Here is a 26,219-nt window from a genome sequence, read left to right as displayed (position 1 = left end):
TACCCACTCAGTATCCAGTCTGGGACTTGTTTGGTTGTTTATTTCTTCAGTTCTCAGAGTCTGTTGTCTGCTGTTTAGTGTCAGATCCACCCATTCTGTTGTTCCCTCTCTATTATCTCTTCAGTACTTCTGGTTCATATGGTTCCACCCTTTCTCAGTGTCTGGGGCTAACCAGCAGAAGGATAGAAAGAGAGGAAAAGCATCAAAGGTTCGCCATACCCTACTGAGACTGCTGCTTCTCTGATTGGAGAAGAAGGTTGCCATGCTGCTACATTAAGTTTGTTTCAGGCTGGTACACATGAGAACAGACAAAAGGAAAGGAAAAAACTTGGGGTGTTTCCGCATACTTTCTTGAGTTTTCAAGAACCCCTTTCCCATTCTTTAAGCCAGAACTAAACTTAGGTTTCCCCGGTGCTCTCTGTCCACATCAGTGTATGCTTCCAGGTGTTAGGCTGCAGTCTGTCCACACCAAGGGATACTGCAAGAAAAAGAAATGCTAAACTCACACATGATTCTGTGATACTTTGAATCCTGGTCTTCTTCCCCAGTCCTCCTGCCACTGTTTACTTTTCACAGTCTTCAAATAGTTGCTCCTAGGTTTTATAACAAACTTCCAATGGGAATAAGGTAGTGTGTTTACTCCGTCTTATCTGGAATAGAACTCTCTCCGTAGATTTTTTTTTTTTAAGCAAATAAAGCATGAAATCAGCACTTCTTTTTGGGAACATAAGTTTTCCTAACTAGTTATGTGGTAGCACAATCTAGTATCCATTACTTTACATGTAACTTTCTAACATAATTAGAAAAAGGGTTGTTTTTCATTTAAAAAAATGTACTTGGGCTTTATTTTCCCAAAGGGCTTAATTTCTTTTTATATTCAAATCATTATTTTTCCAAGTGCCTTTCCTAACATCTTTCATAATTCTTTCTTCCACTGTTGTTGAACACTAACTGTACCAGATCTCTTGTTCCATGACTTCTAGCATGATGTACACAGTCCTCCATCATTTCCCTTGACTTAAGGAAATCTTGACCTTTATGATAGATTTTGCTCATTCACTTTGTTGATTTCCATTGTACTTTCAGCTGTTTGCAAAGGCACTGACTCACAAAGAAAGAAATTCACATAGTGAGTAGGGAGAGATTTTAGTGTTAAGTAGGAGATACTGTTTAGATGGAGAATAAATTTTCCTTCCCTTTTTTATTGTGATAAAATATATATAACATAAGGGTGGGCGGGCTCCCAATCCGGTTCCATCTGGTTTTCCCTCTGCCCCCGCGGCACGTTGCAGCAGCTCGTGCGGGAGGAGCGGCAGTGGCCAGGCAGCCCAGCTTCACGAAGGCTCTGGGCGTGCCACGGCCCTCAGCCACCGGGCTCGCGCCTGCCCCACCACCACGATGCCCAAGAGGAAGGTGAGCTCCGCAGAGGGCGCGGCGAAGGAGGAGCCCAAGAGGAGGTCGGCGGGGTTGTCTGCGAAGCCCGTGCCTACGAAAGAAAGTGAAGCCCAAGAAGGCGGCAGCAAAGGATAAATCTTCAGACAAAAAAGTGCAAACAAAGGGGAAAAGGGGAGCAAAGGGAAAATAGGCTGAAGTGGCTAACCAAGAAATGAAAGAACACTTACCTGCAGAAAATGGAGAAATAAAAAATGAGGAGAGTCCAGCATCCAATGAAGCAGGAGAGAAAGAAGCCAAGTCTGATTAATATCACATACCGTGTCTTATCAGTGGTCCCTGTCTCCCTTCTTGTACAAACCAGAGGAATATTTTTATCAACTATTTTGTAAATGCAAGTTTTTTAGTAGCTCTAGAAACATTTTTAAGAAGGACGGAATCCCACCTCATCCCATTTTTTTAAGTGTAAATGCTTTTTTTTAAGAGGTGAAATCATTTGGTTGTTTATTTTTTGGTACAACCAGAAAATAGTGGGATATTGAATGTGGGAGGCTTTGATTGTCTTGAGTGTCAGCTCAACATCCATAGATGGGGTAGTTTTTTATATCCTGTAATACCAAGCATACTAAATGGCAATTTGGAGTCAGTCGTGCATTTGATATGTCTTGAATCTTTTAAATTACTCCTTTTCCCATGTTGTTTTGGTAGAATTGTTGCCTAAAGAAAACCACTCCTAGATCTTGGCTCTCCCTGTCAGAATTCTTGTGCACTCTGTAACATCTTGGTTGTGGTAGTCCAGTTTTCCTAGTAACTGTTAATGTGCTGTGCAAGATTGAAAATTTGAGTATGTAGTGTATATGATATTCAATTATGAATTAATGGGACTTAACACTGTAACAGTGTATCAGCATTTGAATCTATTGGTACTTGATACACTGTTAAGGAAAATTGCCTCCAAATTTTAAGCTGGAAGGTCACTGGAATAACTTTTAGAAAAGAATCACAACTACGTGATTTTTTAGATTTTTGGTACGTACATTAGGAATTGCGTACAAAATTGAAATGTCTGTACTGATCCTCAGAACAACCAATAAAAACTCAGTTATGAAAATATATATATATAACATAAAATTTACCATCTTAATCATTTTAAGTGTGTAGTTCAGTGGTATTAAATACATTCATAGTGTTGTGTACCCATCACCATCATCCATCTTCATTATTCTTCATCTTGTAAAACTGAAACTCTGTACCCATTAAATGATATCTTTCCATTTTCCCCTCCCCTCTAGCCCTTGGCAACCCCAGTTCTACTTTCTTTCCCTATGATTTTTTTAGAAGATTTTTATTTATTTATCTATTTATTTGACAGAGAGCAAGGGAGAGAGAGAGCACAAGCAGAGGGAACAGCAGAGGGATAAGGAGAAGCAGGCTTCCCACGAGCAGGGAGCCTGATGTGGGACTCCATCCAAGGACCCTGAGATAATGACCTGAGCTAAAGGCAGACACTTAACTTACTGAGCCACCTAGGCACCCTTCTTTCCCTATGATTTTAACCACTTTACGTGCCTCATCTAAATGGAATTAAACATGGGGCGCCTGGGTGGCTCAGTGGGTTAAGCCGCTGCCTTCGGCTCAGGTCATGGTCTCAGGGTCCTGGGATCGAGTCCCACATCGGGCTCTCTGCTCAGCAGGGGGCCTGCTTCCCTTCCTCTCTCTCTGTGATCTCTTCCCTTCCTCTCTCCTACTGTGATCTCTCTCTGTCAAATAAATAAATAAAATCTTTAAAAAAAAATAAATGGAATTAAACATTATTTGTCTTTTTGTGACTGACTTATTTCACTTAGCACAGTTTCCTCAAGGTTTATCCATGTTGTAACATGTGACAGAATTTCTTTCCTTTTAAACCAAATAATATTCCATCATATGTTGATGGGAAAATGTTTCTAAGTGTTCATCTGAGTGGTGAATATTTTTGATGTTACAGCTTTTGGTTCCCTTTAGAACTTTATGATCTTTGGAATCTGGATAATGACTATTCATTAAAAACAAGGATCCCCCTTTTCACTAAACAATAAGAACAAAAAATTTAAAAAATAGGGACTTTGCTGTGAATTCCACCCTAAATGTTTTACAGTGTTTCCTAATCTCCTTTGTATGTATGTATGTATGTTTTGATGTGTTAAAATTTTTAACCTGCTTTTTTCACTTAACATTATGTCTTAAAACAGTTTTCATCATTGTTGTATAATTTTCATACATATCATTTTTAGCAGTTGTAGAATTACGAGAGCTCTCCTAAACAAACATTAAAAAACTGCTAGGTAATAGCATTAAAGGACAATGTTCTTCTCTGCTTCCCATGTTCTCTGGCGATCTATAGAAGAAAAGGGGAGGATATTATTAAACATGATCATATATGAAATACTGAATATACTTCCACAGACAAGGTCCCATGCTAGACACTAAAATATAAGTGTGAATAAACTCTTCTCTGTTCTTGCAGAACTTTTGGTTAAATGTGAGGCAGAGGCACATAAATAAGTAAAATGAAGAAAAACCACAATAAATATGTCACAGGAGGAAAGGTTTCATAGAAGTTGTACCCTTGAAGGAAGAGTAAATGTTATGTCAGAGCACAGAAGAGTGATACATTGAGAGACATACTCATAATTCAGTATTTCAGGGAATGAGGTCATAGATCTTTATTCACTGATGTTGAATAGTTTACAAGTTAAGTGCAGAAATCAAGTTGAAAAAACAGTATAATAATATGATTCCACATACATGAAAAAAGCAAAACTATATTGGTATATATACATAATATGTATATGACAGGACACAGATCAAACTGATAACACTGGTCACTTCTGGGGAGGGGAGTAAGTACAGAGCTATAGATATTAAGGAAGACTGTATGTCTTTTATCTTTTAGGAGATTGTTAGGTGTATAATTAAATACAATCTGGAAATAATAGTGAATATGTAACTAATGGAACCTTGATACAGTGGAACATTATTCAGCCAAATATCATTCTATAAGTCAATAATTTGCATGTAATCTTGAGATTTGGGATACTTTTTCGGACAATTACATACTCAAAAGAATATTGAGAAAGCAGAGTGATTTTATTTCTAAGTGAGGCTAGAGGACCTGGTGATCTTGATTTCTGTGTTTGTGTGCCTGAATGTTTATAAATAAAGACATCTGGAATGCTATATAGATCCTAGAATGTTAACAATTATAGATTCTGAGAGAGAAGATTATAAATGTTTAAAATTTTACCTTTTTGGATTACATATTTTAATAATCTTTGTATATTTCTATAAGAAATGTTTCTTGTAGCTGGATGGTTATTTTGTAGAAGGTACTCAACATTGGGGCTATATGGTGAATTGGGCACTCTCATGCATTGATAATGAGAGTATAATTTAAGACATCAGTTTTGGAAAGAGATTTACTATCGTGTCAAAAGTCTATGCATTTTAGACTTAAAGAATCCTGCGGATTGAAAGTGAGGAGATGGAGAACCATCTGTCATGTAGTGAACATCAAAAGAAAGCTGGAGTAGCCATGCTTCTCTCAGACAAATGAGATTCTAAAACAAAGACTAACGAGATGAAGAAGGGCATTATATCATAATTAAGGGGTCTGTTCATCAAGAAGATCTAACAGTTATAAATATGTGTACCCCTAACTTGGGAGCACCCAAATATATAAATCAATTCATAATAAACATAAATCCATTGATAATAATACAATAATAGCAGTAGACTTTAATACCCCACTTACAGCAATGGACAGATCATCTAAGAAAAGCAGCAGGGAAACTTGGCTTTGAATGACACACTGGGCCAGGTGGATTTAAAAGATAATATTCAGAACATTTCATCCTAAAGCAGCAGAATACACATTCTTTTCGAGTGCATGTGGAACATTCTCCAGAATGATTCACATACGGGGTCAAAAATCAGCCCTCAACAAATACAAAGAGACTGAGATCATAACATGCATAGTTTTAGACCACAACATTACAAAACTTGAAGTCAACCATAAGAAAAAAAAAAAAGGAAAGACTGCAGATACATGGAGATTAAGGAACATTCTACTGAAGAGTGAATGGGTTAACCAAGAATTAAAGAAGAAATTTAAAAATACATGGAAGCAAATGAAAATAGAAACATGACTGTCCAAAACCGTTGGGATGCAGCAGTGGCAGTATTAAGAGGGAAGTACATTGCTACGCAGTCCTACCTCAGGAAAGAAGAAAAGTCTCAAATACATAATCTAACCTTACACCTAAAGGAGCTGGAAAAAGAACAGCAAATAACCACCTAAAGGAGTCGGAAAATGAATAGCAAATAAAGTCTAAGTCCTTGAGAAAAAGGGAAATAATAAAGATTAGAGCAGAAATAAACTATATAAAAACCAAACCAAAAGAAAACAAAACAAAAACCCCATAGAACAGGTTAAAAAAACTAAGAGCTAGTTATTTGAAATAATTGGGAAAATTGATAAACCCCTATCAAAAAGAAAGGAGAAAGGACACAAATAGATAAAAATCATGAGTGAAAGAGTAGTGATCACAACCAACACCACAGAAACACAGTTATAAAATAGTACTATGAAAAATTATATGCCAGAAAACCACGCAACTTGAAAGAAATGGACAAATTCCTAAAAACCTACAAACTGCCAAAACTGAAACAGAAACAAATAGCAAATTTGAACAGATCCATAACAGAAAAGAAATTAAATCAGTAATCAAAAATCTCCCAACAAACAAGAGCCTAGGGCCAAATGGTTTCCTAGGAGAATTCTACAAGACATTTAAATAAGAGTTAATACCTATTCTCCCCAAACTGTTTCAGAAAATAGAAATGGAAGGAAAAGTTCCAAACTCATTGTATGAAGCCAGTATTACCTTGATTACAAAACAAAAAAAGACCCCACTAAAAAGGAGAATTAAAGGCAAATATTCCTGATAAACATGGATGTAAAAATTCTCAGTAAACTACTAGCAAATCAAATTCAACAATACATTAAAATAATTATTTATCATGTTCAAGTAGGATTTAATCCTGGGCCACAGAAGTGATTCCGTATTCACAAATCAATCACATCATATTAATAAAAGAAAGGATAAGAACCATATGATCCTATCAATAGATGCAAAAAAAGCATTTGACAAAATAAAGCATCCTTTCTTGATAAAAAACCCTCAACAATGTAGGGATAGAAGGAACTTGCTTCAACCTCATATAGGCCATATACAAATGACCCACAACTAATATCATCCTCAATGGGGAAAAACAGAGCCCTTCCCCTATGGTCAGGAACCAGACAAGGATGTCTGCTGTCACCATTATTTAACATAGGCATCCAAATTGGCAAGGAAGAAGTCAAACTTTCACTATTGGCAGATAACATGATACTCTATGTAGAAAACCCAAAAGACTCCACCAAAAAATTGCTAGAACTCATACATGAATTCAGCAGAGTTGCAGAATATAAAATCAATGTGCAGAAATCTGCATTTCTATACACCAATAATGAAGCAGCAAAAAGAGAAATCAAGGAATCGATCCCCTTTGCAATTGCACCCAAAACAAGAAGATAACCTAGGAATAAACCTTACTATAAGGAGGTTAAAAAAATCTGTACTCTCAAAACTAGAGAACATTTATGAAAGAAATTGAGGAGGACACAAAGAAATGGAAAAGCATTCCATGTGCATTGGAAGCACAAACATTATTAAGATGTTTATACTACCCAAAGCAGTTTACACGTTTAATGAAATATTTACAAACAACATTTCTGATAAAGGGCTAGTATCCAAAATCAATAAAGAACTTACTAAACTCAACACTCCAGAAAACAAATAATCCAATTAAGAACTAGGCAGTAGACATGTATAGACACTTTTCCAAAAAATGACATTCAGATGGCTAACAAACACATGAAAAGATGCTCAACATCACTCATCATCAGGGAAATACAAACAAAAAATAACAATGAGTTACTACCTCACACCTGTCAGAATGGCTAAAATTAACAACACCAGAAACAACAGGTGTTGGTGAGGATGCAGAGAAAGGGGCCCCTTCTTGCACTATTGGTGGGGATGCAAACTGATACAGCTACTACTCTAGAGAACTTGGAGTTCCCTCAAAAAGTTAAAAATAGAACTGTCCTACCATCCAGCAATTGTGCTACTAGGCATTTATCCAAAGAATACAAAAATACAGATTCAAAGTGGTACATGCACTCTGATGTTTATAGCAGCATTATCAACAGTAGCCAAACTATAGAAAGAGCCCAAATGTCTTTAGGCTGATGAATGAATAAAGATGTGATGTGTATATAACACACACACACACACACACACACACACACACACACACACACACACTGGAATATTACTCAGCCATCAAAAGAGTGAAACCTTCCTATTTGCGATAATGTGTATGGAACTAGAGTGTATGACGCTAAGTGAAATACGTGTCAGTCAGAGAAAGGCTAATACCATATGATCTCATTCACGTGTGGAATTTAAGAAACAAAACAAGATCATTAAGGAAGGGGGAAAAGAACAAATGGAGAGAGGGAAACAAGCCATAAGAGACTTTTTAAAAAAAGATTTAATTAATTAATTTATTTTAGAGAGAGTGGGGTGGAGGGCAGATGGGGAGAGAAGGGACAAGCAGACTCCTCATTGAGTGTGGAGCCCAGTGTGGGTTTGATCTCATGACCCCGATATTACAACCTTAGCCAAAGCCAAGAGTCAGATGCTCAACTGAGTGAGCCACTCAGGTGCCCCTAAACCATAAGAGATTCTTAACTATAGAGAACAAAGTGAGGGTTGTTGGAGGGAGGTGTGGGGGGGATGGGATAGATGGGTAATGGTTACTAAAGAGGGCACTTTTGATGAGCACTGGGTGTTGTATGTAGTGATGACTCACTGAATTCTACTGTAGAAACCAATATTGCATGGTACATTAACAAACTAAAATTTAAATTTAAAAAATGTGTCTATGAAAATTACCATATCCTTTGACCTAATATTTTCCATTTCTAAGAAGTGGACCTGAGAAGTCCCTATGAAATAATCCAAGAAATTTATGTAAAATTATGCTTATTAAAGCATTTTATATAATGATAAAGTAGAAATGACTTTAATAGTTTATATTCCATTTGATGAAATGTTAGGAAGTTCATAAAATTATATCCAAGAGGACTTTAAAATTACGTTGGAAAAGGTTTGATAAGGAAAAACTCCTTCTCAGTCAGCCCTAATCCCTCAGAGATGAACAGTATTTGTACTTCTTTTGCCATAGATCGGTTTTACTTCTACTTGAACTTCATATGTACTCTTTTGTGTCTGTCTCTCTTCTTTCACGTAGTATAAGGTGTTTGAGATTTATCTGTGTTGTACTTTGTTCTTTTTAGAACTGTGTAGTATTCCATTGTAGGAATCTACCACAATTTATCCATTCTTCTCTTGGTATACATTTGAGTTATTTGAGTTTGGGCTATTATGAATAAAGTTCTTGTTAGCATTTTCATTCCTATCTTTGGTGGGCACATGTAGTCATTTTTCCTAGGTAAATACTTGGAAGTAGGATTGCTGCACCATATGGTAAATATATGTTTAACTTTTTAAGAAGCTGCCATTCGGTTGTCCAAATTATACCAGTATATGCTCCTACCAGCGATGCACTGCAGTTCCAGTTATTCCATATCCGTACCAGTGCCTGATGCTTGTAACCTTTAATTTTAAGATATATAGTGATGAAACATTGTGGTTTTTATATATGTTTTAGTGCTTTTTATTTTAGTGTTCAGACCTTTTGAACCAATGATTCCACTTTGGGGACATTTTCCTAGGAACGTAATCTGAAATCCAGAAAAAATTTATATGTACCTATATGCTCTTTGTTGCATAACTTACAATAGCCAAATGTGAGAAATAACCTAAATGTCAGGTATTAGGGTAGTAGTTACGTAATTTATGATAACATTTATGCTTAAAAATATGGTCATTCAAAATTATAATAGAAGGAGAATATGAAATTATAGAGTACCAACTATAGAAAAATGTGTACATTAAAATAGCCCAGCAATATGTCAACAAAAAAGTTTATTTTAAAATACTGGAAGAAGGGACGCCTGAGTGGCTTAGTCGATTAAGTGTCTAACTCTTGATTTCAGCTCAGGTCATGATCTCAGGGTCCTGGGATTGAGTTCCGTGTCAGGCTCTGTGATCAGTATGGAGTCTGCTTGAGGATTCTGTTTCTCCTTCTGCCCCTCACCCCACTCACATGCTTGAGAATTCTCTCTCTCTCTCTTCCCCCACCCCTCAAATAACTAAATCTTTTTTTAAGATTTAAAAAATAAAATATATAAAATACTGGAAGAAAATGACAAAAATATCTTTGGGTGGTGGTACTGTGTAATTTTTCCCCACTCTTATCTATTTTTTCTAATGATCATATGAACATTTTAGAATAGCACAAAATATAAGTAAACTTCAGTTCCTTATTTACTTATTTTTAAGCTTAATTTTTTAATTTTACATTTTATAATGCTTTATCACTACTTAATTTTTTCTGCACCATGAAAAATTGCTCTGTGTTTCTTTTTTTTTCTTTTTTTTTTTTAAGATTTTCTTTCTTTATTTAACACAGAGAGAGAGAGACCACAAGTAGGCAGAGGGGCAAGAAGAGTCGGGGAGTGGGGGAGCAGACTCCCCGCTGAGCAGAGAGCCCGACGTGGTACTCGATCCCAGGACCCTGAGATCATGACCTGAGCCTAAGGCAGAGGTTTAACCCACTGAGCCACCCAGGCATCCTCTTTTACTTTCTTTCTTTCTTTTTTTTTTTTTTAAGATTTTATTTATGTATTTGACAGAGAGAAAGACACAGCAGGAGAGGGAACACAAGCAGGGGCAGTGGGAGAGGGAGAAGCAGGCTTCCCGCTGAGCAGGGTGCCTGATGTGGGGCACAATCCCAGGACCCTAGGATCATGACCTGAGTCTAAGGCAGACGATTAACGACTGAGCCACCCAGGCGCACTTTGGGTTTCTTAATATATTTCATTTCTGCTACTGTTTTGACTCTTCAATTATACATTGCATGAAAAACATACTCTCATGTTGTTTCTTCTCCTGAACATCTGATGTTCCAATGTCCAGTCTAGGACAGAAGATAAAATAGAGCGATTCAAGAAAGCAGTTGAATATTATTCTGTCACAACCAAACTCTCTTCACTGCCAGTGGGTCCCTCGTCCTTTCTAGGTAAGGCTTCCATCTGATACAGAGCTTCTGTATCCAAAGGGGAAACCGAGTCCCTCATGGGAATTCCTGGGCCAGAGTGAAATGACAACTTGTATTGCACTCTTATAGAAGTCGTTCCTATTTGGTGGATATTTTCCTTTCGATTTCCATGTAGTAAGAGTGGTGACCTGAGACACAGGGCACTGGTTTCTCAAGTTTGTGGATGGTGTCCAATGCCATTTCCTTTGCTTGGGCTTCTTCTGGCACTAATCTCCATTATGGCCTGGTGTAAGAAAAATAGCCCTGTCTTTCAGTTCAGGCCTGAGTTTGAATTCCACCTCTGCTGCTTAATACCTGTGTGATCTTAACTAGTCACATTTACATGTATGTTATGTGGCTCATGATACCTATTTTATAGGATTTTTTTAAAAATAAAATAATTTCTCTAAGTTTCTTGTCATGGCACATAGCTGGTGTTCAATAAATTATAACTTATCTGTTAATAATTTTTCAAGCAATGTGGGGTTAGCAGAATGTATATGGTAGAATTACTAGGATTGACTGAAGTATAACCCTTTCTCTTGGCTTCAGGTTTTCGAAATAATCGGCTTGGAAATCCTCCCCTTCCACGAAATCAGATGAGCACTATCTCTGCTGGAAAGCCAATGGTAATATCTTTCAAGAGTCCTAAGACCATGTGTTAGCATTAGACTCAGGTTGCTTCTTGATTTTTATACTCTGAGTTAAGGAGTTAAGATAATTCAGTGTTATCAGAATATCAAGGCTCTATATACCTATGTTGCATTCTCAACTCGAGGCTGGCAGATTATGTAAAGAAAACATCCAGATTAGTAATCACTAGGGCACTGTGAAGGTAGATTAGCTAATGTTGGAGAGTGGTTCTAAGAGTCATGTATTGGTCCATTGCCCTGCCCCTGAAGGGTTCTGTCCATATTTCACTGTTAGAATAATTTCTTATTATTCTCAGTAGGTTCTTTGTATCCCAACAATCCCTGCTACTGGCATTATCCACTGTATCACAACTTCTGAGGGAACCATTCTGGAGCCTGTTCAAATGTTAAATAGCTTTTCTGTCTGTTTTATCCTTTAGTTTTCTCACCATGTGCCCCAGAAAATGAAATATCCACCACCAATCCCAATTGGACCCAACTCCTCTCTTCTCTTCTCTCCCCATGCTTTGGGGGAATCCCATGCTTTTTCTGAGGATCCCATGCTGCAGGACAGCCCCTTTGCCAGTTGGGCTGTCTCTTATGATTCCTCTGCATCCCATTTTCCCAATTACTTGACTTCCAAAACCTCACCTCCTTTGGGACCAGACTCTTCTCACTCCTCTTCCTCTGATGGTGATGAACCAAATGGAACCAGCTCTGAGTAAGTATCTCAGTAGGCACTCAAGAGAACAGACTTTTGGAGAAAAAAAAAAAATATATATATATATATATATATATATATATATATATATATTTTGCTTGTAACCTGGGTGGGGCGTGGGGAAGTATATGTTTCTGGCTTTTCTCTGTGGTTCTTTACTCTTAAATGAAGTAGGAAGACTCTATGCTTGACTACATCATACTTATATTGACTCTGCACCGGTGGTAATTTTCAGCTACCCATGCCCCTGCAATAAAAGGAAGCATTGCAGCTGGTTAGGGAAGCTGTAGGTATGGGTGTGCTACATGTCATGGCTGTCATTTTTTTTAATTTTGAGAAGGACGGATTGGATGTAGAGAAAAAATGATAAGATTTGTAGAATTGAAGTATTATATGCAGCCATCAAAAGAAATGAAATCTGGCCATTTGCAATGACGTGGATGGAACTAGAGGGTTGAGTGAAATAAGTCAATCAGAGAAAGATAGTTGTCACATGATCTCCCTGATAAGAGGAATTTGAGAGGCAGGGTGGGGGATTTGGGCGGTAGGGAAGGAAAAAATGAAACAAGATGGGATCAGGAGGGAGATAAACCATAAGAGACTCTTAATCTCACAAAACAAACTGATTGATGGAGGGGGGTAGGGAGAGCGTGGTTGGATTATGGACATTGGGGAGGACATGTGCTATGATGAGTGTTGTGAAATGTGTAAGCCTGATGATTCACAGACCTGTACCCCTGGGGCTAATAATACATTATATATTAATAAAAATAATCTTAAAAAAAGAATTGAAGTATTAAAACAGTTGAGTATGCAGTTACATTGCTGAAGATAGGGTTCTGAGGTTGAAAACAGTGGTATTTTATACTAGCTTATTTGTTCTTAGATTATTTCTCCAAGCAGATTTTTCCTGGGAAACACTGAGGTTTCAATTGTAATTAGTTTCTTAGAATGTAAGCTGACTCTAGACATGGCCTTTTATAAGGTGTAGAGGAAATGAATCAGGTCCAATACTAATTTAGTGTCTTGATTTCCAGAGGGTCTGGAAGAATCCTTAGCCTCAGAACAGACATCTTCAGTTGGAATGTCTTTTTTTTTTTAATATACTCATATGTTTATATCTTTGTTTTTTTTCCAGCTGAATTATCTTATTATGTTAGTTACCATACATCATTAGTTTTTTTTAATTTTTTTATTTTATTTATTTTTTTTTTTTAGGTATTCCCATCACATATTTTTTTTTATTTTTTTTTTTACTTTTTTTTTTTTATTTCCAGCATAACAGTATTCATTATTTTTGCACCACACCCCGTGCTCCATGCAATCCGTGCCCTCTATAATACCCACCACCTGGTACCCCAACCTCCCACCCCCCGTCCCTTCAAAACCCTCAGATTGTTTTTCAGAGTCCATAGTCTCTCATGGTTCACCTCCCCTTCCAATTTCCCCCAACTCCCTTCTCCACTCTAAGTCCCCATGTCCTCCATGCTATTTGTTATGCTCCACAAATAAGTGAAACCATATGATAATTGACTCTCTCTGCGTGACTTATTTCACTCAGCATAATCTCTTCCAGTCCCGTCCATGTTGCTACAAAAGTTGGGTATTCATCCTTTCTGATGGAGGCATAATACTCTATCCCCAGGGGTACAGGTCTGTGAATCACCAGGTTTACACACTTCACAGCACTCACCAACATCATTAGTTTTTGATGTAGTATTCAGTGATTCATTATTTGCATATAACACCCAGTGCTTGTTACTCCTTTATCTCTTCTACATGATCTTTTGAAATTTTTAGTCACATCACAGAAACACTTCAGCAGCACCCTGGATGGGAGGATCCAAATGGTGACAGAGGGTCCTGGGTACAGCCCATCGATGCTGGAGTTGCAGATACCAACCTGGGTGATGGAGAGCCCCACATCCCATCCCTGCTGTCTATGTCTACAAGGAACCACATTGACATCACCATTCCCCCCTTACCTCCAGTAGCTCCTGAAGTCTTACGGGTTGCTGAACACAGACACCGAAGGGGTCTTATGTACCCATATATCTATCATGTCCTCACTAAGGTAAGAGAGCACATCGGCACCTACCTCCCTGCTTTCAACATTGTACTACACACTTCTAGAACCATAAGTTACCAGAGAAAATTCCAGTTGGTTCTGAAGGGAGATAAAATACAAGTATCCTGGGGCCCCTCATTGTATTAAGGGCCTCAGGTAAAGTGACACCAGCAGGAGACAGAAATTTATAATAAATGAGGCCCCAAGAAGAGAACTGTAATTGTGAGATGTCAAAGAAGATCATGCACCATATTGATAGACTGTGGACTTAGCGCTGGACACAATCTAAGAAAAGGTTTTATGCCCTTGTTCTTTACACCCTTGTTCTTTACTTCTACTTTTCCAGAGTTGTTCCCTTCCCCCAGTCTTACTAGACAAATCTATCCCCCAGCAAAATGTCTAAGATGTGACTTTCTCCATTTAGTCAGCTATAGTCAGTCATAGCAGAGATTCTAAAAATGGAGCATAGCTTTTAAGCTGGCTATGATCAGGGGGCTTATTACACCTTCTTTTTATTCTGAAACTGTTAAATACAAGTAGAAAATTTGGTAGCTTGGCTACAGAGGCTCTAGTTCATTACTGATTCTTCTCAGCTCAATTCCAAATCTTGAGATAACTCATTTTGTTTTTTTTCCTGGACGGTTTTTTTGTTTGTTTGTTTGTTTGTTTGTTTTTGTTGTTGTTGTTAGGGTGAGATTAAGATCCCCGTATGTATTGAGGATGAGTGTAACATGGAGCTGCCTCCAGCCACTCTCCTGTTCCGGTCTGCACGTCAATATGTTTATGGAGTCCTTTTCAGTCTGGCAGAAACACAGCGGAAAATGGAACGCCTAGCCATACGGCGGCGGCTACCTGTAGAAGGTAGGTTTAGTTCTAGCTTCAACAGCTCTCTCAGAGCTGGTGTGGAACAAAAATGTCTGTGCAAGCACATCATAATACTTTTGGCTATGGAGCAGTCTTTGAGAAAATACATAATTCACCAGAATACACATTAGTATGGGAACTGCATTAACTTAAACCTCAATTCTTTAATCATTAAGCATTCAGAGTCACTACTACTTAAAAGAAGCATGCTGGACTTTGGGAATGTAGAGGTATATCTGACATAGATTTTCCTCCTCAGTAAGGTTTTGTTGTGGATTTGATCCCGTAGAGAGTTGGAGCCATTGAGATGTTTTAAGCTGCAGAAGGACATGGTCAGATTAGTGTGTTCAGTAGAACCCTCTAGATTTCTGCTTCTGGGAAGATGGAGTACATATACTTTTCCTTATTTCTCCTGCTAAATACAACTGAAAGCCCAGGACATTATATATATAACAAGCACAAGACATTCTCAAAGGTGACAAGAAGGCAGCAGACTGGCTAAGGACTTTGGGATCCAAGGAGTAATGCAGTGCTGAGTTCCCTGGGTTTTCTTATTGCTGCATATATCCTAGACTAGGTGTGGGACAAACTGGCATCCCAGAAACACCCAGCATGTACAGACCAGTAAAAGCCCCAAGAAATGCCTTCTCACTCTAGTCGAAGGACCCAAACGAAAGAACCTAGCAACACAATATATTTAGATAATAACCATTCTACACTAGTCAAATACCACAGAAAAACTGCAGCCCACCCTCACCCCTACTAGCAAAGGCCAGATAAATAACCTAGATTTCTATCCTTGCCAGCATGTATATCAAAAGAGAGAGGGGAACTGAGTGGGGAGCCAGGACTTTCATTCACTCCTGCTTGGCAGGAATGATATAGCATCCCCCTTTATTCACGGTAGTAATAGCAGAAAATACCTGCTAAAACAACAAAATTAAAATAAGATCCTTTTAAAAATTAAAGATCCTTTTAAAAGATTGAATTAAGAATCTTTTAAAATAATATCCCAAATGTCCAGGTTTCACTTGAAAATCCTTCATCATACTAAGAACCAGAAAGATTTCAAACTGAGATGTCACACCAAGAAAAGAAAGTCAGTGGGTGCCATCATTGAGATGATGTAGATGTTTGAATTACCTGATAGGGATTTCAAAGCAGCCATCTTAAAAATGCTTTGATGAAGAGTTCTGAACATGCATTATATGACTTAAAAATAGAAAGTCTTAGCAACAAAACAGAAGATAGAAGAAGGGGAAATTAAGAACTAAAAAATACAATAACAAAATACTCAATAGATGGGTTAAATAACAAATTGGAGACAACAAAAGAAACAATCAGTGAATGTGGAGACATAACAATAGAAATTACTCAGTCTGAATAATAGAAAATAGGCTGAAATAATGGACAGGGATCAGTGAAACTAAAACAAAAGGTCTAATATTTGTGTCATCACAGTTCCAGAAGGAGAGGTGGAAGAGGGTGAACTTCAGCAGATGTATTCAAATAAATAATGGCTGGAATATTTTAAAATTTGGGAAAAGCAAGCCTGCAGATTCAGGAAACTAAGTGAATTATAAATAATATAAACCCAAAGAAATCTTGTGAAGATATATCTTGATTAAACCTGTGAAAGCTAAAGGCAGAAAAATTCTTGAGAGCCTCCAGAGAAAAGCAATGCTTTACATATTGTGGCAAACAGTATGAATAACAGCTGATCTCTCTTCAGAAGCCAGAGTCCAGAAGGAAGTTGCACAACATTTTCAAGGGCTGAAAGGAAAGAAATGTCATGTTGGAATTCTATATCAAACAAAAGCATCCTCCAGGAATGAAGGGGAAATCAACATATTCTCAAGTGAAAGAAAACTAGGATAATTTTTCACAAGCAGAACTGCAGTAAAAGAAGGGCTAAAGGTATTCCTCTACACAAAAAAGAAATGATAAAAGGAGGAATCTTGGGAGGAGCTTGGGAAGATGGCAGAATAGGAGGACCCTGAGTTCACCCCATCCCATGTTTCCAGTTAGATATCATCCACATCCAAGTCAATAAACTGGAGAGCAATCTGAAGACTGATAGAACAAACTGCACAAACAGTAGACAGATCTGTTCATACTTGTTTCTGAGTATGTTGGGGGACTTCTGAAACAAGGGAGCTGGCAGGTACCATTTTCCATCCCCAACTGTCAGCGTAAGCACAGAGACACCTGCTGGAGGTGTGGCTGCACAGACACTTGGCACCTAACTCACTAGCAGTGCTCCATGCCCCTGAGTTCTCCTGAGGACTTATCAACTCCAAGCCGCTGTTGTTGACCCTGGGCTCAGGGCAATTTTTTAAAAAATTTATTTATTTTCAGAAAAACAGTATTCATTATTTTTTCACCACACCCAGTGCTCCATGCAATCCGTGCCCTCTATAATACCCACCACCTGGTACCCCAACCTCCCATCCCCCCGCCACTTCAAACCCCTCAGATTGTTTTTCAGATTTATTTATTTTAGAGAGACAGCACAAGTAAGAGGGGCAGAGGGAGAAGGAAAGAGAATCCCAAGCAGACTACATGCTGAGCATGGAGCCTGACACGGGATTTGACCCCACCACCTGAGCTGAAGCCAAGAGCTGGGCAGTTATGGGGCACCTGGATGGCTCAGTCGGTTAAGTATCTGCCATTGGCTCTGGTTGTGATCCCAGGGTCCTGGAATTGAGCCCCACTTTGGGCTCTCTGCTCAGTGGGGAGCCTGCTTCTCCTTCTTCTCTGCCTGCCATGCCCCTTGCTGTGCTTTCTCTCTGTCAAATGAATAAATACAATCTTAAAAAAAAAAGAGTTAGATGCTTATCTGACTACACCACCCAAGCACCCCAGGGCAAATTTTGTTAAAGCTAAACAGGTTCCCTACCCATCCACCAAGGTGCACAGCTGCCACTGAGCACCATGCATGTCTGTCACACTGTGCTTAGCTGTATACCCCTAGCCACCCTTGTGTGATCTCCAGGACATGTGCCCCCAGCCACGACCATGTACCACACTGAGCAGCAATCCTCCAGGCACCTTTGTGCACCCACAGGCATCATCTCCTACCATGCCCAGCTGTGTACCCCCAGCTGGTCTTGTTTTTCTGGCTGCCCAGTGTGCAGCCTCCAACGACTACAACACTAAAGGAGATCTGGCATAGGACTAGTTGCCCAGTGTACATTTTGCTAATACAACTGTCCTGTTCCCTTTCCTTGGTGGGCATGCCCCATTCCCCCAGAGCTAGCCTGCCTGGGTCCCACTACCACCATAGAGAGCAAGCACAACCCACAGCAGGCAGAGAGTCAGTGCTGATGACTACATGGAAAGGAAAAGGGACCCATAAACAAAAGAAGGCCATAAGCAATATACATAGGCTATTCTCCTGAAGTGCCAGGTTCTGGTGAATGGGGGATTAACACTCCAGGACCTCTTCTTTATGAAGTCACTACTTTCAAGAGGAGAAGATGGAACTGACTTTGTTAACACAGAGAAATTGACACAGAGAGGCAGACAAAATGAGAAAACAAATTTATCCCAGCTGAAAGAAAGGATAAGGCCAAAGCCAGAGATCTAAGCAAAACAGATATAAGTAACATGCTGGATAAAGACATTAAAGCAATGATTCTAAGGATACTCACTGGACTTGAGAAAAGAGTAGAGTACATGTATGAGACACTTAGCACAGAGATAGGGATGACATAGCAAAGATAAGGGGCACAATAAATGACATTTAGAGACACATTTGATGGAATGAACAGCAAGATAGAAGAAGCAGAGGAACATGTACATGGAAACAAATGAAAATGAATTAATGACCTAGGAGAGAGAGTAATGGAAAGTAATCAAGCTGAATAAAGGAGAGAGAAAAGAATTATGCAAAACAAGAATAGACTTAGGGAACTCACTGATTGTGTTAAATGTAATAACATTTATATTACAGGAGTCTCAGAAGAGAGAGAAAGGTGGTCAGAAAATGTATTTGAGGAAATAACAGCTGAAAAGTTCCCTAAGCTGGAGAAGGAAGCAGATACCTGGGTGCAGGACTCACAGAGGAACCCCAACAGAATCAACAAAAGCTGACCAACAGCAAGACATATTGAAATTAAATTTATAAAGTATAGTGATAAAGAAAAAATTCTAAAGATAGCAGGTAAAACAAGTCATTAGCTTACAAGGGAAAAATCATAAGGCTAACAGGAGATTTTGCAACAGAAGCTTTGCAAGCCAGAAAGGAGTGGCATGTTATATTTGAAGAGCTGAATGGGAGAAATCAAGAGTCAAGAATACTCTATCCAGCAAGGCTGTCATTCAGAATAGAAGGAGACTTAGTTCCCCAGACAAACCTAAAGCAGTTCATGACCACTAAACCAGCCCTACAAGAAATATTAAAATGTGAGACCTGATGTTATAAAAATCCTAGAAGAGAACGTCTTTGTCATTAGCTGTGGTAGCTTCTTTCTAGATAGGCCTCCCGAGGCAAGGGAAACAAAAGCAAAAATAAACTCTTGGGACTATATCAAATAAAAAGCTTATGCACTGCAAAGGAAACAATCAAAACTAAAAGGCAGAATGGGAGAAGATATTTGCAAATGACATATCCACTAAAAGGCTAGTGTCCAAAATATATAAAGGACTTACAAAACTCAAACCCAAAAAACAAATAACCCAATTAAAAATTGGGCAGAAGACATGAACAGACATTCTCCAAAGAAGACATCTAGAGAGCCAACAGGTACATGAAAAGATGCTCAACATCACTCATTATCAAGGAAGTGCATATCAAAACTACAATGAGGTAACACCTCACATCTGTCAGAAAGGCTAAAATCAAAGGCACAAGGAACAACAGGTATTGGCAAGGGTGTAGAGAACTGGGAACCCTCTTGCAGTGTTGGTGAGAATGCAAAGTTGTACAGCCACTGTGCTAAATAGTATGGAAGTTCCTCAAAAATTTAAAACTGGAACTACTTTATGAACCAGTATTTGTACTACTGGATATTTACCCAAATACAGAGACACTAATTCAAAGGGATACATGCACCCTTATGTTTATAGCAGTATTATTTATAATAGCCACAATATGGAAATAGCCCAAGTATCCATCAGTTGGTGGATGGATAAAGATGTGTGTGTATGGAATATAATGGAATATTGTATAGTAATATATAATGGAATATTATTAAGTCCTAATAATAACTAAATCTTGCCATTTGCAACAGTATTGGTGGAGCTAGAGAATACAATGCTAAGCAAAATAAGAGAAAGACAAATACCATATGATTTGTGGAATCATATGGTGGAATTTAAGAAACAAAACATATAAGCAAAGGAAAAAAATGAGAGAGAGATAGTCAAAGCAAAAAACAGACTTTCCATCATAGGGAACAAACTCATGGGTACCAGAGTCGGGGAGTAAGAGGGTGGGTACATGTCCTGATGAGCACAGGGTGATGTATGAAAGTGCTGAATCACTGTATTATACACCTGAAACTAGTAACACTATATGTTAACTAACTAGAGTTAAAGTAGAAACTTAAAGAAGGAATCTTGCAACATCAGGAAGGAAGGAAAGACAATGGAGAGAACAAATATGTAAGTAAAAACAATAGACTTCGCTTTTCTTGAGTTTTCTAAAATTCACAGTTGAAGCAAAAGTATCACTGCTTAATTTGGTTCTTAGTGTCTGTAGGGAAAATATGTAAGACAATTCTAAGTCAGGAAGATTAAAGGGATGTAACTGGTAAGGTTTCTATACTTGAACGGGTAAAATGTCAATACCAGTGGACTGTAGTAACTTATGTGTACATAATGCAATGCCTAGAAAATGTGTTAGAAAAGGTATACACAGAAATACTAAAAAACACTATAGATAAATCAACACGGAACCTAAAATAAGTTCATGTAACCTATAGGAAGGGAAGAGGAAGAAAGCGGAGATATGAAAAACAGAAAACAAACCAAAAAAATGATAGACTTAAGCCCTAACATTACATTAAATGTAGTAGTCTAATTACACCAGTTAAAATACAGTCATTCGCAGACTGGATAAAAATCATAACCCAATTATATGTTGTCTTCAAAAATTCACTTCAAATATAAATGATATGCATGTTGAAAGTTGAATGATGGAAAATTATTTACCATGAAAACATTAAACAAAATAAATTAAGAAGGGCTATATTAATACCACATAAAGTAGACTTTGGAGCAAAGCAGATTGCCAGGAAAAGAGAGGGATATTATGTACTGATAAGAGTCAGTATACCAAGAAGACTAGCAATCCTAAATGTCTATCACCAAACCACAGAGCCACAAAATATGTGATGCCACAACTGAGAAAACTTAGAGACAAATCCACAATTATAATCAGAGACTTCAACTCTGCTTTCAATAATTAGTAAAACAACTAGAAAGGAGATCATCAGGAATATAGAACTCAACAGTACCATTAATGAATAGGATCTAATTGACTCTTAATAAAACATGCAACAAGAGGAAAATATATGTTCTTTTCACATGCCCACTTAACATATACCATGATAGATTATATCTTGGACCATGAAACAAACTCAGTAAACTTTTTTTATTAGCATATAATGTATTATTAGCCCCAGGGGTACAGGTCTGTGAATCACCAGGTTTACACACTTCACAGCACTCACCATAGCACATACCCTCCCCAATGTCCATAATCCCACCCCCTTCTCCTAACCCCCCTTCCCCCAGCAACCCTCAGTTTGTTTTGTGACAGTAAGAGTCTCATGGTTTGTCTCCCTCCTGATCCCATCTTGTTTCATTTATTCTTTTCCTACCCCCCAAGCTCCCCATGTTGCCTCTCAACTTCCTCATATCAGGGAGATCATATGATAGTTGTCTTTCTTCTCCGATTGACTTATTTCACTAAGCATGATACCCTCTAGTTCCATCCATGTCGTCGCAAATGGCAAGATTTCATTTCTTTTGATGGCTGCATAGTATTCCATTGTATATATATACCACATCTTCTTGATCCATTCATCTGTTGATGGACATCTAGGTCCTTTCCATACTTTGGCTATTGTGGACATTGCTGCTATAAACATTCGGGTGCACGTGCCCCTTCAGATCACGACATCTGTATCTTTAGGGTAAATACTCAAACTCAGTAAACTTAAGCTCATTAAAATTATACAGAGTATATTCTTAGACCACTATGGAATCAAACTAGAAATTAAAAACAGAAAGGTAAAAGGAAAACCTGGAAATACTTGGAAAATTACAAAGCACTTTAATACAATCCATGGGTCAAAGAACAAGTCTCAAGAGGAAGAAAGAAATACATGGAATGAAATGAAAATAAAAATACAGCATATGAGAGTCTGTGGTATGGAGCTAAATTGCTGAGAAGGAAATTTATGGTACTAAATGCTCAAATTAGAGCATCATCTGCATTTCTACCTCAAGAAACAAGAGGAGGAGAAAGCTAAGCCTGCAGCACACCAAAGTGAGGAATTAATAATAAAGAGCAAAAACCAATGAAATTGAAAACAGAAAAATAACAGAGTAATTAGTGAAACAAAAACCTGGTTCTTTGAAAAGAACAATAAAATTGACAAACTTCTAGAAAGTCTGCAAAGAAGAAAATAGGGAACACACAATTATTAATACCAAGAATGAGGCAGGGAATAACACCATAGTACCTACAGTTATCCAAAGGGTTATATGGGGATACTGTAAACAACTCCACACATAAATTTGACAACTGAAACAAAATGGAGCAATCTCTGAAAATTGCAAACTACCACAACACACCTAATATGAAATAGATCATTTGAATAGCCCTGTAAATACTAATAAAATTTAAATTTTCCCAGAAAAGAAATCTGACTGAATTGATTTCACTGGAGAATTCTACTGAATTTTTAACAGATAATTTTCAAATCCCTATGTTGTACAACTGAAACTAATATAACATTTTATATCAATTATATTTCAGTAATAAAAATTTTTAAAAATTTTATTGTAATCTCTACAGCCAACATGGGGCTCGAACTCATGACTCTGTGAGCAAGAGTTGGATGCTCTACTGAATGAGCCAGCCAGGCACCCCTCAATAATAATTCTTTTTTAAAAAGAGTACATAGAGTCTGTCTCGTAAGTCTTTTAATTTCCAACAGTGCTTTATACAGTCAGGCACTTATTGTGGACAATAAATCTTTAAATTGAAAAAAAAGTATTGCCATCAATTCTACACAAATCTTTTTCAGGAAATAGGAGAGAACACTTACCAAATCACTCTATGAAGCCAGTTACTACCGCAATACTAAAACCAGATGAAGACAGTATATAAAAACAGTACTTCAGACCAATATCCTTCACCAGTATAGATATAAAAGTTCTTAACAAAATATTCATCTGTAGAATTCAACAATATATAGAAAGAATTACACACCACTGCCCAGTAGGGTTTATTCTATCTTGTAAGATTGGTTCAATATTTGACAAATCAGTCTATGTAAGCTACCATATAGACAGGATAAAGAAAAAGTATCTGGTCATCTCAATGGATGCAGAAAAATATTTAACAAAATTTAACAGTTCATGATAAAAAAAAAATCTCAGAAAACTAGGAGTAGAGAATTCCTTCAACTTGATAAAGAACATCTACAAAAACCTTACAGCTAACATTACACTTCATGGTGAAAGACTGAATGTTTTTCTCCTAAAATAAGGAGCAAGGCTAGTTATGCCCTCACTGCTGCTCTTCAGTATAGTATTAGAACTTCGAGCCAGCATAGAAAGGCAAGAAAATGATACAGAAGACGTACAGATCAGAAGGGAAGAAATAAAACTGTCCCTAGTTGTAGATGACATAGTCTATGTAGAAAATCACAATCTACAACAAAATTCCTAGAGCTAATAAGTGAGTTCATCTTGTTTGTAGGATACATAAATTAATTATATTTCTGTATACTGACAATGAATATGAGGAACCAAAATTTTAAAATACCATTTATAGTTCCTCCAAAGAAAATGAAATACTTAGGCATAAATTTAACAAAAGATGTTCAAGATCTGTATGCTGAAAATTATAAAATGCTGATGAAAGAAATCATTGAAGAACTACATTAATGGAGAGACATAGATCTCCATGAATTGGAGGATTCAACATAGTAAAATGTCACTTCTCTTCAAATTGATATGCAGGTTTCACACAATTCCTATCCAGATACCAGCAGGGTTCTTTGTAGATATATACAAGATTATTCTAATATTTATATGAAAAGAAAGGAACTAGAACAGCTAAAACAATTTTGAAAAGGAGTAAGTTGGCAACAATCACTCTGTCTTGATTTTCAAGACTTTCTGTGTAGCTACAGTAATTAAGACTGTGTGGTATTGGTGGTAGTAATATGGACAGACAGAGAAGTGAAACAGAATAGGGAATCCATAAATAGCCCCATGCAAGTACAACCAACTGATTTTTGACAAAGCTGCAGAAGTACTTCATTAAAGGAAGGATAGTCCTTTTAAAAAATGGTACTAGATGAATTGGACATCCATAGGTGAACAGATACCACATACCTAGATTACTGTCTAAAATATATCAAGAACTCTTGAGGGCTCAGTCGATTAAGCATCTGCCTTTGGCTCAGGTCATGATCCCAGGGTCCTGGGATCGATTCCCACATTGGGCTTCCTGCTCACTGGGGAGTCCGCTTCTCCCTTTGCCTGCTGCTCTCCCTGCTTGTGCTCGCTCTCTCGCTCTCTCTCTGGTAAAAAAAAAAATAAAATATTTTTTAAAATATAAAATATATAAAGAACTCTGAAAACTAAGCATTATGGAAACAGTCTGATTAGAAGATCAGCAAAAGAATTCGAAACTTTCACTGAAGAAGTTATATGTGTGGCAAATAAAGACATGAAAAGATGTTTCACATCATTAGCCATGAAAGAATTTCAATTTTTTAAGAAGGATTTTATTTATTTATTTGACAGAGAAACAGACAGTGAGAAAGGGAACATAGGCAGGGAGAGTGGGAGAGGGTGAAGCAGGCTTCCCGCTAAGCAGGGAGCCCAATGCAGGGTTCAATCCCATTACCCTGGGATCACAACCTGAGCCAAAGGCAGACACCTAGTGACTGAGCCACCCAGGTGCACAAAGAATTTCAAATTAAAACCATAATGAGATATAACTATATATCTATCAGAATGGCTAAAATGAATAATGGTGTCAATACCACATGCTGGATTGGATGTGGAGGAACTAGATCACCCATAAATCGCTGGTAGGAATGTAAAATGGTACTGCCACTCTAGAAAATACTTGGCATTTCCTTTTAAAAGTCAAAATAGACTTCTCATGCACCCCAGCACTTACACTTTGGGGCATTTATCCCAGAGAAATGAAGACCTACTTTCATGCAGGAACCTATAAAAAATATTCATAATAAATTTTATTTGTAATAGCCCCAAGCTGGGAACAACCCAGATGTCCTTCAAAAGATGAATGGTTAAACTGTGGTATGGCATACCATGGAATAGTACTTGGCAAAAAAAGTATTGATACATGCAGCAACATGGAAGGATCCTGAGGGCATTATGCCAAGTGCAAATGCCAATCTCAGAAGATTACATACTATATGATTCTATTTATATAACATTCTCAAATTGACAAAATTGTAAGGATGGAGAATAGATGAGCAGTTGCCAGGGATGTAGGGCATTGGGTGTGACCATAAAAGGGATAGCATAAAGTAGACTTTGTAGTAATTGAATAGTTCTATATCTTGATTACAGTGGTGGTTATACAAACCTCTGTGTGGGGGCGCCTGGGTGGCTCAGTGGGTTAAAGCCTCTGCCTTCAGCTCAGGTAATGATCCCAGGGTCCTGGGATCGAGCCCCGCATCTGGCTCTCTGCTCAGCGGGGAGCCTGCTTCCCCCTCTCTGCCTACTTGTGATCTCTGTCAAATAAATAAATTAAATCTTAAAAAAAAAATCCTCCGTGTGAGGGGTGCCTGGGTGGCTCACTCAGTTTAAGCATCTGCCTTTGGCTCAGGTCATGATGGTCCTGGGATCAAGCCTCGCATTAGGCTCTCTGCTCAGCGGGGAGTCTGCTTCTCCCTCTCCCTCAGCCGGCCACTTTGCCTACTTGTATTCTCTTTGTGTCAAATAAATAAATAGAATTTTTAAAAAACTACCTGTGACATAGAACTATACACACAACTATACC

General features: G+C 37.8%; 1 protein-coding gene and 1 pseudogene across 2 annotated transcripts in view; both read left to right on the top strand.

The window, feature by feature from the left end:
* The window catches only part of FAM120C (family with sequence similarity 120C), a 137,622-nt gene that overhangs the window by 44,518 nt on the left and 66,885 nt on the right, over positions 1 to 26,219 (top strand). For both annotated transcript variants that reach the window (XM_032329769.1, XM_032329771.1), the window contains exons 5-9: positions 10,587 to 10,689; positions 11,260 to 11,336; positions 11,780 to 12,060; positions 13,861 to 14,134; positions 14,818 to 14,989. In XM_032329769.1, the coding sequence (XP_032185660.1) occupies positions 10,587 to 10,689; positions 11,260 to 11,336; positions 11,780 to 12,060; positions 13,861 to 14,134; positions 14,818 to 14,989 (907 nt within the window). The remainder of the gene's footprint in view (positions 1 to 10,586; positions 10,690 to 11,259; positions 11,337 to 11,779; positions 12,061 to 13,860; positions 14,135 to 14,817; positions 14,990 to 26,219) is intronic.
* Positions 1,399 to 2,523, top strand: LOC116582419 (annotated as a pseudogene).

This window comes from Mustela erminea, chromosome X, assembly GCF_009829155.1.
Source record: "Mustela erminea isolate mMusErm1 chromosome X, mMusErm1.Pri, whole genome shotgun sequence".
Lineage (NCBI taxonomy): Eukaryota > Metazoa > Chordata > Mammalia > Carnivora > Mustelidae > Mustela > Mustela erminea.
This window is presented reverse-complemented; position numbering and strand designations above follow the sequence as displayed.